General features: G+C 39.7%; 1 protein-coding gene across 8 annotated transcripts in view; it reads right to left on the minus strand.

Annotated features, from left to right (window-relative positions):
- KIF24 (kinesin family member 24) overlaps nucleotides 1-16,498 on the minus strand; it is an 82,855-nt gene that overhangs the window by 29,874 nt on the left and 36,483 nt on the right. For 7 of the 8 annotated variants that reach the window (XR_010407792.1, XM_064579645.1, XM_064579647.1 and 4 more), the window contains exons 3-6: nucleotides 15,692-15,881; nucleotides 10,108-10,205; nucleotides 6,016-6,231; nucleotides 1,223-1,310 (exon numbers count right to left, since the gene is read on the minus strand). Coding sequence is in view for 7 of the 8 variants with exons in the window: in XM_064579645.1 (XP_064435715.1) it covers nucleotides 1,223-1,310; nucleotides 6,016-6,231; nucleotides 10,108-10,205; nucleotides 15,692-15,881 (592 nt within the window). In the remaining variant the exon portion in view is untranslated. The remainder of the gene's footprint in view (nucleotides 1-1,222; nucleotides 1,311-6,015; nucleotides 6,232-10,107; nucleotides 10,206-15,691; nucleotides 15,882-16,498) is intronic. The other variant, XM_064579648.1, reaches the window with a different exon arrangement.

The following is a 16,498-nucleotide window of genomic DNA, read 5'->3' on the forward strand; positions in this document are numbered from 1 at the left end:
GGGAGAGTGAGAGGGAGAAGCAGACTCCCTACTGACCCACTGAGCAGGAAGCCTGATGTGGGACTTGATCCCAGGACTCCAGGATCATGACCTGAGCTGAAGGCAGACGCTTAACAGACTGAGCCACCCAGGCACCCCAAAAGATAACTTTTAATAGAAGATTTAAAAATAGCTTTGAAAAAAAATACCTTTGGAAGGATATACAAAAAAAGTATTAAAATTAGTTGCTTCAGTTTGAAAAGGGAATGGACGGGATATTTTCTTTTTTTTTTTTTTTAAAGATTTTATTTATTTATTTGAGAGAGAGAATGAGATAGAGAGAGCATGAGAGGGGGGAGGGTCAGAGGGAGAAGCAGACTCCCTGCCGAGCAGGGAGCCCGATGCGGGACTCGATCCCGGGACTCCAGGATCATAACCTGAGCTGAAGGCAGTCGCTTAACCAACTGAGCCACCCAGGCGCCCTGGACGGGATATTTTCATTGTAACTCTTGAATTTTTTTTTTAAAGATTTTATTTATTTATTTATTTATTTATTTATTTATTTATTTATTTGAGAGAGAGAGAAAACCAGCAGGGGGAAGAACAGAGAGAGAGGGACAGGCAGATTCCACACTGCGCATGGAGCCCGGCGCGGGGCTCCATCTCATGATCTTGAGATCATGACCTGAGCTGAAATCAAGAGTCAGATGCTCAACCGACTGAGCTACCCAGGCATCCTTGTATCTCTTGAATTTTGAACCCACATTAAAGTATTACCTATGGGAAAAAGAATTTTTTTTAAAGTAATCTCTACACCTAACACGGGCTCAAACTCACAACCCTGAGATCAAGAGCCACATGCTCTGACTGAGCCAGTCAGGCACCCCTTACCTCTTAAAATTTTTACTTAAAGTAAGGATATTTCTCTCCAGCAGCTTTTTCTACTACCATAGAAATATATACACTGGCAGCCTGTGAAACTAGCACAAGAGTATCCCTCTCATGCATTAGGTTCTCCCACATGCTCCATGGCACTGAGACAACAACCCTGTAGAGAAGGGAGCTATCCTCTTAGAGGACTCACATTTTACAAACGTTGAAGTGGCATGCTTGTCATGGCCCTTTGGCTACATCTGAGTCCATTATATTTGCTAGATAGCAAAATGAATTCTTTCTCTGTACTTAGGCTGCTGTGGGAGTGGGGGGGAGGGGGGAGGGGAGGTAGTAAGGAAAGAAGAATTACCTCTAAGAGGAGCTCCACACTATCCACCTGAAGTTCTTGCAGTCCCACTATCTGTACCACGTGCTTGCTATCTTCTCTTGCAAAGAGCCTGCAGATACAAGAACACGGCTGGTATGGCAGACCTGCTGTATAATGGACTTTGTTCTTGCCTCCCCAGAAACCATTCCATCATTCCCCTATTAGGTAGCAGTTCTGTTATTTGAGTGAGATTGATGTGTATCCTCCCCGCCCACTCCCACAACTCCTGACCCCAGCCCTGAGCTTCAGAGATGGTCCTTGACTGTTGTAAACAAGTCAGCACCTTTGGCTATAATTAAAAGAAGGAACATATGATCCACATATGGTGCTAATCAGTGGCTTCAGTGATTGGTTCAGGACTGGATATGGGATCTCTGCTGGTCTAATCAAAATAAAGTCCTAGTCTCTGGTTGTTAAGTGCCTGGGAGTGAGATGCTGGTGCTCTTTCTTTCTGGAAGTGAAAGTATATGTGGCCCTGGGGGCAGTGGCAGCCATTCTGTATCCACTAGAGAGCCAGTTTTGGAAGCTAACATCATAGAAGGCAGAGCTGAGCAAAGAAATTGGTCCTTATAACATCCCTGAGCTCCTAGAGTAAACAGACCCTAAGGCCTGATTCTCGTCTAGGCTTTCTAGTTACATGAGCCAATGACTTCGCTAAATAACTTAAGCCAGTATAAGTGGGGTTCTACTTTATTTCCAACATAAAGAGTCTTGATATATCTTCCAAGGGAGGAAGGAAGATTTGGTGCTATAACTGAATTTCTCAGGCCTATGTGTAAGGTTATGGTCAATTAAACCAGATTAAACCCCAGATACATCAAGGGGCATATATTAAATCTATTAGAGACTCTAAGATGATTTTTTTCCCTTAATAAGATAGTAATTGAGGTTAAGAATGGAATTCCACTTTCTAGCCAAAAAAGGAAAGATTTTCTCAAAAAAAAATTTTTTTTTTTACAAAAGATTAAATTAATTTATTTATTTGGGGGGGGGATGGGAGGAAGAGCCGAGGGAGAGGGACAAGCAAACTCCCTGCTGAGTGAAGAGCCTGACTCGGGGGTCATTTCCATGACCCTGAGATCATGACCTGAGCAGAAACCAAGAGTCGGACACTTAACCAACTGAGCCACCCAGGTACCTCTAAAAACTTTTCTTAGTTTATGTTTCACTCCAAGTTTCCAAATTTTTGCAGAAGGATTGGAAGAAAACAGCTTCACCAATCCCTGTGACCTATCAGCAAACAACTATTGGAAGAGTCAGGCTTCCAGAATAAAAGAAGGATCTAGCTTTCAGAGCCCTCATGTCATTCCTAGGCCCTACACGCTGAGCTCACCCCAGAAAAGTTCCTAATGGACAGCCCAAAATGTACTGCTAGATTTTTAAATCTTATAAGCAAGAAGTATATTTCTATCACTTTTTATACAAGGGTATAAAAACAATCTAACCTCTACTTTTAAGAGTTAATTCGGGACTTCATACCTAACATAATTGCAGTTTTAACCTCCCTCAGAAATGTTTCTTAAACCCATCAATCAGAAATTTTCTCATAAACACCAATGAGGTAATCTGTCACATGGGCCCTCTCTACCCCTCCAAAGGAAATTGAGGTAATCCGCCTAATAAGACCCCTTGCCCTTCCCCACAAAGGAAGGTAATCTTGCCTGGAACAATCTTTTCTTTTCTTTTCTTTTGCTACTAACTTTCTCTCTCCACCCTCCTTTCTATAAAAATCTTCCATTTTGTACAATTCCTTGGACCTCCCCTCTACTTGCTAGATGGAATGATGCCCAATTCATAAATTGCTTAGTAAAGCCAATTAGATCTTTAAAAAAAAAAAATTAATTTGAAGATCCATAAACTTTGGTTTCTAGCTTAAGAGGTGGACTGAGGGGGCGCCTGGGTGGCTCAGTTGGTTAAGCGTCAGGGTCCTGGGATTGAGCCCCATGTCAGGCTCTCTGCTCAGCAGGAGCCTGCTTCTCCCTCTCCCTGCCACTCCCCTTGCTTGTGCTCTCTTCTCTGTCAAATAAATAGATTTAAAAAAGGAGGTGGACTGAGCATATATGTTTCAGCTCACCTTTGTCAAAGTCTTACTATTATTTTTAGGATAAAGCATTAACAGCTCTAATAAACAAAAAGAAAGGGTGCCCTCAGGTAATCGGGACATTTCAGGGGTCCCAGGAAGATAGGCAAAAGAGATATTAGCCAATTAACCAGAGATATAAAAACAAAAAGAAAACACCCACAGCCCAAGACACTTGCAGAGGAAGTGTGGGTCTTCCTAGTGAGCCCTAAAAAGAAGATTCAAAGCCAGGAGTTAGCATATCCCATCCCCTTGACTGCTATTCAAGAATGCAAATATAAAGGGCAATATATCTGAGTAATTCATTAAAGAACTGCACTCACAAATAGCTGACTAGATATCCTGACTGTCCCTTCACCCAAACAAACTGGATGGATGGACGGAGACAGAGAGACAGACACACACACACACACACACAGCACAACAGCTTTTATTCTCCTGCCAACTGCTCTTTAAACAAAGAGGACTTCAACTACCTCCATTTTGACCTCAAACTTCCTAATTGATTAAGTTCTTTCCAGCTTATCTCTTTACTCAGAGAAAAGACCCTGCAGGCAAAGCATTCCCATAAGGGAACCCAAACTACCCTCACTACCCCCTCAAGCAATAAGGACTGCCCTGAGCCAGCAAGACCCCACCCATGACTGACCCCAAGACAATGATCAACTTGACCTTCACCACCCACCTACGGGTACCCACCAACCTTTGTCCCGTGTTTTCCTTATATAAACCTAGAAGTAAAAAAGGGAGAGGGGCGGCCGGGGTGGGGGTGAGGGGGTTCAGTTGGTTAAGTGTCTGCCTTTGGCTCAGGTCATAATCTCAGGATCCTGGGATGGCGCCTGGCATCGGGCTCCCTGCTCAGCAGGGAATCTGCTTCTCCCTCTGCCCCTCCCCTTGCTCATGCTCTCTCGCACTCTTTCTCAAATAAATAAAATCTTTAAAAAAAACCCTCCAAAACAACAACAAAAAACTCCCGAGTAGTAGTATTTTTGGCATGTTGGAGGCAGTCTTTGAAATGTTATGAAATGAAATGTCTTGAAATGTCTTCTCAGCGTTGGCCTCACTGAAATAAATTCCTTTCTTGTTTCACCACCACTCATTTTTCTGACTTTGGATTTTTCAGTGGCTAGTGGTTGAACCTGGTCTGTTTGGGAGCCCCAGAGCCAGATGCTCTAGCATCCCAGTGCCTGGCTATATTCTGACTGGAAAGGGCTCCTAAAAAGGAGTGTGGGGGCTTGGAAGAGAAGCTGTGATTGAGCTAACTTGAGGCTTCAAAACCAACAGAGAGGGTAAAAAAGAAAAGCAACTCTTCTCCAAAGCAAACCCAAAGCAGAACCCTCCTTTCTTTGGCAGTTGCTATGTCAGGAATGAACCCCGAACACCTGTATATTCTCTGAATTGTGCCATACCCGAAGGTCCCCTTTTCTTTGGAATAGTCCACAGATGGTGGTCTGCCCAAGCCTAGCTGCTGCCTTCTCCAGTTTCACAACTCAATACCTAGTGCCCCTCTCCCATGGGGGCCGTGCTATAATGTTCTCCCTACTGAACTCGAGCTGCTCTTCTACCCCCACCCCCCATTCCAGTGCTTGCCTGGAGCATGTGCAATGTGCACATCCTTTTGGACAGCTTTGTAGGGGCTAGGATTCCTTTGCTGGAGGCTAGTTTCTGTCACTGATTTGGCTTCCCCAGCCTTCCACCATGCTTAGCCTCAACTCTCTCCACTTGGTGTGGCTGCTCCCAACACGTCACAGGTCTGGTTAATTCTGTTATGACACCCTTTTATCCATCCACCTCCCCTATTCCATCTCTCCTCCTTATTCTCCCAGTTGGTACCTTCACAACTTCATTGCTTCCTGCTCAATTAAAGTCATCTGTTTCAACCTAAACAAAATTTTACACCAGAAAAATACAATAGGGATTTAAAGTCAGTTGACTGAATCCATTTCTAAATTACTGTATTATGTTGCAAGGGCAACAGTTTAAGAGTTACAAGAGCTAAAAGTCTACTGTGAAGAAGAGAGATTTCTTTTCTTTTTACTGATTTCAGAAAACTATCATTAAGTTTACCCTAAGATTATTGAGGGGAAAAAAAATAAGTGAAAGCAGGAAACATTATTTATAGTTCTTCCAGTGTAATAATAGGTCAAAAGAATAGGAAGGGATTTAAGTACACGTTGATATCCTACTTCCTGAAATCTTGACTTTTTTCATAGACCAAAATAAAAGGGATAGTCTTTTAATAAACATTAGGATATTGATTACTTAAAAAAAAAAAATACTAATGGAAGGCTAATTTACATTTTTCTCTAGCTGAACTGGCAGTTTAAAAAATATTCATCTGGGGCGCCTGGGTGGCTCAGTCGTCAGGGTCCTGGGATCCAGCCCCACATCGGGCTCCCTGCTCCAGGGGAAGCCTGCTTCTCCCTCTCCCACTCCCCCTGCTTGTGTGCCTGCTTTCACTATCTCTCTCTGTCAAATAAATAATAAATAAAATCTTTAAAAAAAAAGAGAGAGAGAGAAAGAAAAGCATAGTCTCTTAAAAAAAAAAAAAAAATTCCTGACTCAGGAGACTAATTTCACAAAAAGGCACTAATATAACAAGGCCTTGCATCAAATCCATGATTCAGTGATTCTGTGGGACTCTGGCCTAAAACAATGATCCACAAATATACAGTTTCCCACTCATAATCAGTACCTTTTTCTTCTATTTAAGAGGTCATAAAGTTGTCCACAGTAGATTTCATAGAAGCTGATCCACACGAAGAGGTGCCTTCTTGTCTGAGATATTTCTAGTTGCCTGAATATATCTTTGGCAGCCAGAGCATAGAGTCCTGGGTTCTGATGAGTTCCTATCATGGTGTAGGTCTTCCCAGCACCTGTCTGTCCATATGCGAAGCAAGTGGCATTGCCTCTAGGGAAAAAAGTCATTTGTATAACATATATACAAAGAGAAATGCTAATCTACACCTAGATTTTTCATGACAAAAGTCAGATAGAAACAGAATCCTGTTTATGGTTGGTAAAATTCAGCTATAAGTATACAATCCTTTAAGGAGAGGAGGGCTTTATATTATAAAAACATAGGAAAAAGAAAAAACATTCTCAAAGCAGTACATGTTTTTTTTTTTTTTTTTAAGATTTTATTTATTTATTTGACAGAGAGAGACACAGCGAGAGAGGGAACACAAGCAGGGGGAGTGGGAGAGGGAGAAGCAGGCTTCCCGCTGAGCAGGGACCCCGATGTGGGGCTTGATCCCAGGACCCTGAGATCATGACCTGAGGCGCCACCCAGGCGCCCCAGTACATGAGTTTTTTAATAGGAATTTTTTTTTATGGAACTGGTTATACCATAAGACAAGGACCCCATGCTCTAGAGAATTCTGGAGATGATTTTGCCTTAATCCTAAAAGGTAACTTTGATGAAAGAAGTAATAGAGAATTAAAATAGATACAAGAGGGGTGCCTGGGTGGCTCAGTCGTTAAGCGTCTGCCTTCGGCTCAGGTCATGATCCCAGGGTCCTGGGATCAAGCCCGCCATCGGGCTCCCTGCTCAGCGGGAAGCCTGCTTCTCCCTCTCCCACTCCCCCTGCTTGTGTTCCCTCTCTCGCTGTGTCTCTGTCAAATAAATAAATAAAATCTTTTAAAAAATAAATAAATAAATACAAGAAATAATGGAAGACCATATGATGAACAGGGTGGTACTGACTACTCCTATAAATATTAAGTTTAGACAGAGGTAAAATCAGTCTAAGCAAAATATTTGAGGAAGAACTCACAAAAGGGCTTTAAGAGCCTCAGTTTTCACTTTCATTAATAAGTTAATGGGTTACTTGATTTTTAAGATCCCTTCTAACCCTAACATCATGTGATTCTAAGTGAGAATCACTATCCTTGCATGTGGGTGTATGTGTGGGGCATGAGTGTGAGGAACTGCAGAATAAGAGTTGGGAGACTAATCTGCCAATCACATGTTTTCAGAGGAGCCAGAGGCCAAGGTTATCTGAGTACCAGAGGCCCAACTATATAGTACAGAGTAGAAAGTGACCATAATGTTAAATAGTAAGCAGCTATTACTGACTCTTGAACAGGAATCGCATGAGTTAATGATAAAAGTAGCTACCAGCACCAAGAAGAAACGTCTATGTATAGACAGAGAGGTAGGGGGATACTGGTGGTGGGCAGAGAGATGAAAATGAAGAAAGGAGCCAGAAGCCAGAAAGAAACCAAAGAAGGAGTAATAGCACAACAGCAAAGGAACCACGGAAGTGTGAGAAGAAAGAGATTTAATTTGATTAGATTTAAGCTGCTTGAGCGGAGACCAGTTCCTCCTTGTCTTTTGAATCCAGGCTCCCACTGTGTAGGCACTTGAACACACTGGCAGAGGCTCAGTGAGGAAAAGGATTAAAGGAGGAAAATGTGAACACACTAAAGAAGGTTTAGCAGAATGAGACTAAATAACATCTACCCTATCTTCTGAATTTTTTTTTTTTTTTTTTTTTTGAGAGAGAGAAAGACAGAAAGAAAATGCAAGTGGGGTAGAGGGAGAGGGAGAATGAGAATCCCAAGCAGGCTCCACACCCAGTGCAGAGCCAGATGCGGGACTTGATCTCACAATTGTGAGATCATGACCTCAGCAGAAATCAAGAGTTGGAAGCTTAACCGATTGAGCCACCCAGCTGCCCCATCTTCTGAATATTTTAGTGATGAGCTTTCTGAAAAACAACAACAAATATGCGTATGAAAAATCTCTTACTACCCTTTGCAGAATGGATGCATTTACTTGTTCCTCTTTTTTTAAAGATTTATTTATTTTAGAGAGAGAGAGAGCACGTATGTGCGCACAAGCACAAGTGTGGCGGGGGTGGGGGGCAGGGAGGAGAGAATCTCAAGCAGACTCCCACAGGGAGCTCGATCTCACCACCCTGAGATCATGACCTGAGCCAAAATCAAGAGCCTGAAGCTCAGCTGACTGAACCACCCAGGCACCCCTGCACATTTTATTTGTTCTAAATCTAACTTTAGAAACTTGCTCTCTTAAAAAGTATTCCCTAGATTTGGCATATAAGAAATTGAACCTGAAAGATATTTCACTTTTTCAGCCTGCTCAGAATAAAAAAAAAAAAATTAATGATGTCTACAAAACAACAATAAACAACAATAAAAAGAAAACAAAAAGACAGACAAATGAAGTTATCTGAATGGCCAATAAGCAAATGAAAAGATTCTCAATATCATTAGGCATTCGGGGAAATTCAAATTCAAACCACAATGAGCTCAAGTTACATACCCATTAGCTTGGCTAAAATAAAGACTGACAATACCAAATATGGTGAGGATGTAGAAATGCAATTCACAGGGCACCCCTGCCCCTCCCTGACACACTCATGCGCATGCTCTCTCAAATAAATAAATAAATCTTAAAAGAAAAAGAAAGAAATGCAATTCACATACATCGCTGTTGGGAATAGAAAATGGGTGTATGGAACACTGTTTGACACTTTCTTATAAACACATACCTCTCCTATGACTCAGCAATTCCCTTTCTAAGTTTCACCCAAGATAAATGAAAACATGTCCAAGAAAAAGACTTGTACAAGAATGTTTATACAGCTTTATTCACAATAGTCCCAAACTGGAAACAACCCAAATGTCCATCAATAGGAGAATGGATAAATTGTGGTATTTTTATAGAAAGGAATAAAAACTATGGATACATGCACCACGTACTAATACCAAAAAACATTATGCTAAGCCAAGCATAAAAGAACCTATGTGGGAATGATTCTATTTCTGTGACAATCTAGAACAGGCAAAACTAATCTATAATGACGGAAAGCAGGTCAGTGATTATATAAGATCTGAGGGTGGAAGTGGAGATTTACTAAAAGGGGACAACAAGAGAACTCCCTGGGGTGATGGGAATGGTCTATTATCTTGTTCGAGGTATTGGTTACCTGGATATAGACAACTACCAAAACTCATCAAACCTGAATACTTCTTAAGATCTGTGCATCTAATTGTATGTGAATTATACCTCAATATATTTTTTTAATATTTATTTATTTGACACAGAGAGAGACAGCGAGAGCAGGAACACAAGCAGGGAGAGCGGGAGAGGGAGAAGCAGGCTTCCCGCGGAGCAGGGAGCCCAATGTGGAACTCGATCCCAGGACCCTGGGATCATGACCTGAGCCGAAGACAGACGCTGAATGACTGAGCAACCCAGGCGCCCCATACCTCAATATTTTTAAAGTTATAAAAATTTTTTTTAAAAAGTCAAACTACTCTGGAATCAGTGATACTAGTAGGCTGTTTGGCATTTTCTATCTATACGTGCCTATATTTTGAATAAACAACAGAAGTCCTTAGTGCCTTTTTGGTCCCATTTAATGTTTATTAAGTGTGAATAATTATTTCAAAATTTAAAAAATACATCTATAAAAAACAGATGATAGTCTCTTATCTATCCCACTCCAATGAAAAAAGTGAGCTATGGGCAGAATACATAATTCCTATCATCGGAAGTTCAAACTACAACCATTTAAACCTTTTTATTCTGAGAACTTTGATGAAATTATATTGTTGACAATTTATATTTTTGCTGAAAATTTCTGAATGCTTGGTGAATCCTACAGAGACAATGCACTCTTTAGAAGAGTCTAAATTCATCAGATTAAAACACAAATTCATGTCTAATTCAAAAACTGAAAAACATAAATGATATTTATAAAGAAATTTGTTATGGAAAACAGTATGAAACAAGAGAAGCAAATAATTACTATCATACCCATTGAAAATATGCTGAATGAGTGGGTGAGTAGTCTTCATGTATACATCCCGATTGGTGCATGCTTCACCAAAGACTTCATCAAAATAAAAAACATGCTGAAAAAGAAATGTGATTTTTTATAGAAGAGACATTTTCTGGATTTTCTTCACCACTATTCTAGTTAACACATACTAAAGATGCTAGTATGTTTTTTAACTAAGTAACTGACTATGACAAACTTAGAGATAAATAAGCAATCAGTAACTATCAAATGACAGGGCCTTCTTCTACTTGAGCTCTCTGTAGTCATGTTTTTATAATATAAAAACTAAAGCACACAATTTTTGTTCTTTCTTAAGTGAAGTAAACTGATGAGTACAAGAGTGAGCCAAACCTCCTTAGGTCCAGGATAAATGAATTCTCTAGGGATTATCCTCACAGCCCAGCTAGGGCCAGCATATTTGAAATTTAGGGGAATTCTAGAGGAAGACTTCCATTTCATAGGTTACATAGCTAAGCTTTAACTTCCTTTTTAAAAGATTTTATTTATTTGAGAGACAGAGAGAGCACAAGCTGGGGGTAGGGGACAGAGGGAGAAGCAGATTCCCCTCTGAGCTGGGGAGCCCAACACGGCGCTCAATCCCAGGACCCAGAGATCATGACCTGAGCTGAACACAGACGCTTGCTAAACCAACTGAACCACCCATGCGCCCCCATAGCTGAGCTTTTAATCCCATGAACATTTATTGTTCAATTGTAACATGTATAACTGCAGTAGGCACTTCAAAGGGCCCAAAGATATAGATATTACCCTACTATTACCCCACCCCACCACCTAAGATGTGAATCCAGACAAGTATACAAATGCTTCTAAGCTAGAAAAAATCTGACAGATAAAGTACATGTGGAATTCAAAGGAAAAACATATGCCTTCTGATTGGGAAAGACATTATGAAAAAGACTGTACACAGAAAGGGCTGTGGGGGAAGAAGAGGAATTTAAGAGTTAGAGATGGAGGCAGGGAAGATACTCCAGCCACAGGGAAAACATGAGCAACAGTCAAATCAGGAAAGCACAAGGAACATTTAAGGAACAGAGAAGATTCAGTGTGGTTAAAACATAGGATCTTGGTAGGTGAAATAGAAGGCTAGAATAAGGAGTTAGGACTATGTTGCATGGGTACTGGGACACTAGCCTTAAGGATGGAATGTTTATATTTAATTTAGCAAATAATTAGCAAATAGTGGGAAGACAATAAAAAACCTTGCAAAGGAAAGGGATGATGTGATCCATTTTACTGGAAGATTAAAGTGGCTTCACACTGTGAATGGACTAAGAACAGGGATACTGGTAATCCAGTGGTGAGTTAAGAAGTTAGGTCTAAATTTGATGATGACAAAGAAAATAAAGAGGAGATGGATGCATGAAAAATTTGGCAACTGCCTGGATATGACTTGCTGGGGAGAGAGAGTGGTCAAGATGATCCCCAAATGAAAAATCATATAATCTGGAAAAGGACAGAAGACCCTATTAAACTGTGTCTGGAAAGCATTAATTCAGTAGACATAATCATTTGCATAACTTAGAGGCTATTGGCAGCCCAACTATCTCTAAGTAAAAATCCTAATTTCAAGCCTGACTGTAGCATAATAATGGCAGTCCATATACAATGAATGAGACATGAGGTCCTTTCTTCTGCGACCTCTTGGGCCTGCTCTAAATATCCAGTTAAAGGAAAATCCAGCAAAGTGAATTTGGGCCAATTTATTATGTGGGTCATTCTACCCAGGTTTGATTCTGTTTGTGTATCATTAAATTACATTAGAATAGCAATTTGTTAGGTCACCTTAGCAGAAATTGGGGCCACAAAGTTGAATTTACCAGTTAGAAAATATTACCAAAAGCTAGAAAATAATGAATCTGTGGAGCACAATAAAGAGATCTGTGAGCTTTTAGTGGTATGAAATATGTGATAGGATTTTAAAAACAATAAAATGTTTTTAACTGTTGAATTTGGGTGGTAGGTACATAGGGGTTCATTGTACTTCTGAATAAACTTGAAAATGGCAATAATAAGAAGTAAAATATATTTCTAATTTTTTTTTTTTGGCATTTCTCAGGAAAATAAGGAAGAAAATGAACACAAGTAAATGTGGGAATTTTTAAAAATTTTCTTTTACTAGGCGCCCGGCTAGCTCAGTCGGTAGAGCATGAGACTCTTAAAATTTTCTTTTACTTCACTGAGTATACGGCGATTCTTTCTCTACTTCTGTAAGTGCATGTGAATAACTTTAGCTCTTGAGTAAACATCTTAGAAAACACTTATTGATTAAAGGCATTGGTATCTTTCCTTCCAACAGGATTTAGGTACTGATTTTCCCAGTACTTCTGTAAATATCCTTAATGAAAGATATGTGAACATGCAAGATTATAATTAACATATATATTACATAAATATAATAAATGCTAGCACTACATATATATTTATACGTAAATATATATACACATATATTTAGATAGATATCTAGATAGATATCTAGATACAGATCTATATATATATTCCATAAAGTTCTTTGCATAACGTATTTCATTTAATCATACTTTATCAATTAGGTTGTATGAATACTCACTTTAGCCTTGTAATGATCAGAGTTCCATAATTTATTTTATTCATTTATTTTTTTTAAGATTTTATTTATTTATTTGAGAGAGAGAGAATGAGGGACAGAGAGCCCGAGAGGGAGGAGGGTCAGAGGGAGAAGCAGACCCCCTGCTGAGCAGGGAGCCCGATGTGGGACTCGATCCCGGGACTCCAGGATCATGACCTGAGCCGAAAGCAGTCGCTTAACCAACTGAGCCACCCAGGCACCCCTCCATAATTTATTTTTTAAATAAGTTTTTTCATTATAAACATAATATGTATTTATAAAATATCTCTGGAAAGACAGACTTAGAACAGGTAATTGTGGTTGCCTTCAAGGAGGAAATACGATTAGCAGGACACTTTTCACCGCATCACTTTTTTTTTTTTTTTAAATATTTTACTTATTTGACAGAGCGAGTACAAGCAGAGGGAGTGGCAGGCAGAGGGAGAGGGGGGAGCAGGCTCCCCGCTGAGGCTGAGCAGGGAGCCTGATATGGGGCTCAATCCCAGGACCCTGGGATCATGACCTGAGCTGAAGGCAGAGGCTTAACCGACTGAGCCACCTAGGCACCCCACTGCATACACTTTTGTATGTTTTGATTTTGAAATAGGTGAATCCATCTTACTCAAAAGTTTTTACTTTTCATATAAAACAAGCTGATTATAGAAAAATTTAAAAACATGGAACACAACAGAGAAGAAAATCAAATTTATCTATAAAACTTACTACCCAGAGATAGCCACTATTGACTTTCTGATATATTTCAGTACCATCTCTTTTTTCTACATATATTTCTTTATTTAAGAAGCTGGAATGAGGGGCGCCTGGGTGGCTCAGTCGTTGGGCGTCTGCCTTCAGCTCAAGTCATGATCCCAGGCTCCTGGGATCAAGCCCCGCATCAGGCTCCCTGTTCGGAGGGAAGCCTGCTTCTCCCTCTCCCACTCTCCCTGCTTGTGTTCCCTCTCTCACTGTGTCTCTCTCTGTCAAATAAATAAATAAAATCTTAAAAAAAAAAAAGCTGGAATGAAATATATACAAATTCATTTCCTTGTCCTTTCACATATTGATACAAAATTTAATGGTAAGTAGGAAAGCGCACTGCATGTGTATGACCATATATATACTAAGTAACAAAAGAAAATTTGAAAGGATAGGATATTTAATTAAATGGATACATAAACCTGGTGTTTGAATTCTTGAATAAGTTTAAAAATTAAAGCCCAAAGAATCTAGGATCAATATTTTCTAGGTTTGCTATGAACCTCCCTTTTCTTCTTTCCACTTAAGGAAAGAAAAGGGGGAAAAGCCCTCTCAGCACTTGTATTACGGCATTGATAGGTAAGGACTTTAACCTATGAGAACAAAGGTCCAAAGTTCAAACTGCAGAGAAACTGCTATGAAAACCATGGGTGTTCAATAAGTATTGACCAGTGGTAATGACAAGGAAGTAAGGTTATTATGTTTTGGGATAATGGAAAAATACAAAAGATAAGACAATGCTTCCTTGAGGGAATTACTGTGACAGAAGCATCATTAAGGACTTCTTGGGTAGATGGTGACTGGACAGGACTATTACTATGGTTATAAGTAGACATGGAACTAGATAACATTATAACTAATTGGCATTTAGGCCATTTTCAAAATAAATACCTCCCACCTAGACCTAATAGACTGTGCATTGATCAGCAGTCAATAAGGCTGTTAAAGTGATTGGGTTGTTTATACAGTGGCCTAGTAATTTAGTGGCCACAGAAAGACTCAGTGGATTCCTTTGAATGTTGCTGTGAAACCCAATATTGATAACCAAGAATAAGTTGAACAATGCATGTATAGAAGAGGGGGAAAGTGTTAACAATTTGACTTCAGTGTTAACATATTTATTCCAGGAGAGTAAAATCTCAGCTGACTAAGGTGAAATGCTAGCACAAAAGATTACTCACCACTTTTTTCTCTCTCTACCAGTCACTGGGTTTTGAGGCAAGAGAGCAAAGAGAGAATAGTATGAATATAATATGAATGTTTAAGGAGGCAGATTCAGATTAAGAGAGACCTGAATTCCCAAATCTTAGCATCTGGTGGATTATCCTCTGTTTTAGATTATTTACAATTGCTTCATAATTTTAAGAGTACCTAAATTATGGTATCTTCCATCTGTGGGCCTGCTGCTTCCATAGGAGACTGAAGAATTATTGCAAGGGTATCTATCTGCTTGAAAAAAGTTCCTTTCAATACCAAACCCTTTCTCCTTGGACTTTTTGTGATCTTTCTGGCAGGGAGTGAACATTTTCTTATGTGTTTAAGTTACTAGTGTTTTATTTAAATCCTTACATGTTAGATGTAAAAGTGAAATCATATTCTTGGATTACATTTACTCACTATAAGCAACCCTATACAAAGTAGCCGGCTCAAGAGCCCAGTTTCCACCAAGTTATATCTAAGCCCAAAGACAGCTGAGAATCAAAATAAGCCGTTGAGTGGCAATCTGGAACTTTGTTGCTCGAAAACATATCCTCCATCATTAAACTCCAGACTCACACTCAGAAGAATAAGTTCACACTGTGCGAGACAAGCAAGAATTGAGGCTATGGGATCATCTCTCAGTCACTCTGGGGCATGCACTCAGTGACTAGTCCTATCTACCACAAATTCACTACATTCTTTTTATCCCCTCAGTCCCCATTTTGCCAAAGACGTATAATTACATTCATGTAAAATGTGTTAAGTGAAGGTATGATGTAATTCTATTGCCCTAGAGTGCAGAAATTACATTATTGTTTCCCCAATTGCACTATATTTTTTTTAAATGAAGGCCCAGGGTATTAATGATTTATATCAGGAATGAATGCCAATACCCAAAGAAACTGGATTTTTCAATTTGTATGCTGCCATTCAAATAAAAGCAAAAAATCGACACACTTGATAATATTAGTTCCAAACACAAAAGGAAAGCATCATACCTGCAGAATATATTGTGTAAGGTCAACTGCTTCTTTCTTCTCATGAACTAGAAGAGTTTCTTTGTCTTCTACGGTAATAATATTAATTTCTCCACGACGTACCTCCCTCATGCCCAAAGGGCGTTTTCGAACACAAACTCTGATTTTTTCCATCTCAGTCCAAGGATTCTCTTTCTCTATGGTGTTCTGTCTGATACATATTTATAAGTGGGCTTTAATTTTTAGTAATAGGATAAGGCTACTTAAGAGGTCAAAGTATCATCACATTTTGTTATTTTATATACACACCTTACACATATTATACATAAAACTTTCTCAGTATCAACACTTTAATATATAACTTTACACATATTACGTATATACAAAGTTCTTTTATTTTTTTTTTTTTAAGATTTTATTTATTTGACACAGAGAAAGACAGCGAGAGAGGGAATACCAGCAGGGGGAGTGGGAGAGGGAGCATCAGGCTTCCCGCGGAGCAGAGAGCCTGATGCGGGGCTCGATCCCAGGACCCTGAGATCATGACCTGAGCCGAAGGCAGATGCTTAACGACTGAGCCACCCAGGCACCCCTAGAAAGTTCTTTTATTAATTAACTAAATCCTCCTGATTACTTCTCTCTCTATCCCTAATCCAGTCCATCCTTTGTCCTGCCAACAACAAACAAAAAACCCCAAAACCCTGAGTTGCTCTAGCTCTAAGACTTGTGTGTTTGGCTTCCAGATGTGGTCTTCCAAAAACTTCTAATGGTGGATGTTCTTTCTATATGTCCCCCCAAATCAGACTGGTTAATCCTCAAAATCAAACA

Source organism: Mirounga angustirostris, unplaced genomic scaffold, assembly GCF_029215605.1.
Source record: "Mirounga angustirostris isolate CCGP_5_RB_7025 unplaced genomic scaffold, mMirAng1.0.hap1 SCAF_15, whole genome shotgun sequence".
NCBI lineage: Eukaryota > Metazoa > Chordata > Mammalia > Carnivora > Phocidae > Mirounga > Mirounga angustirostris.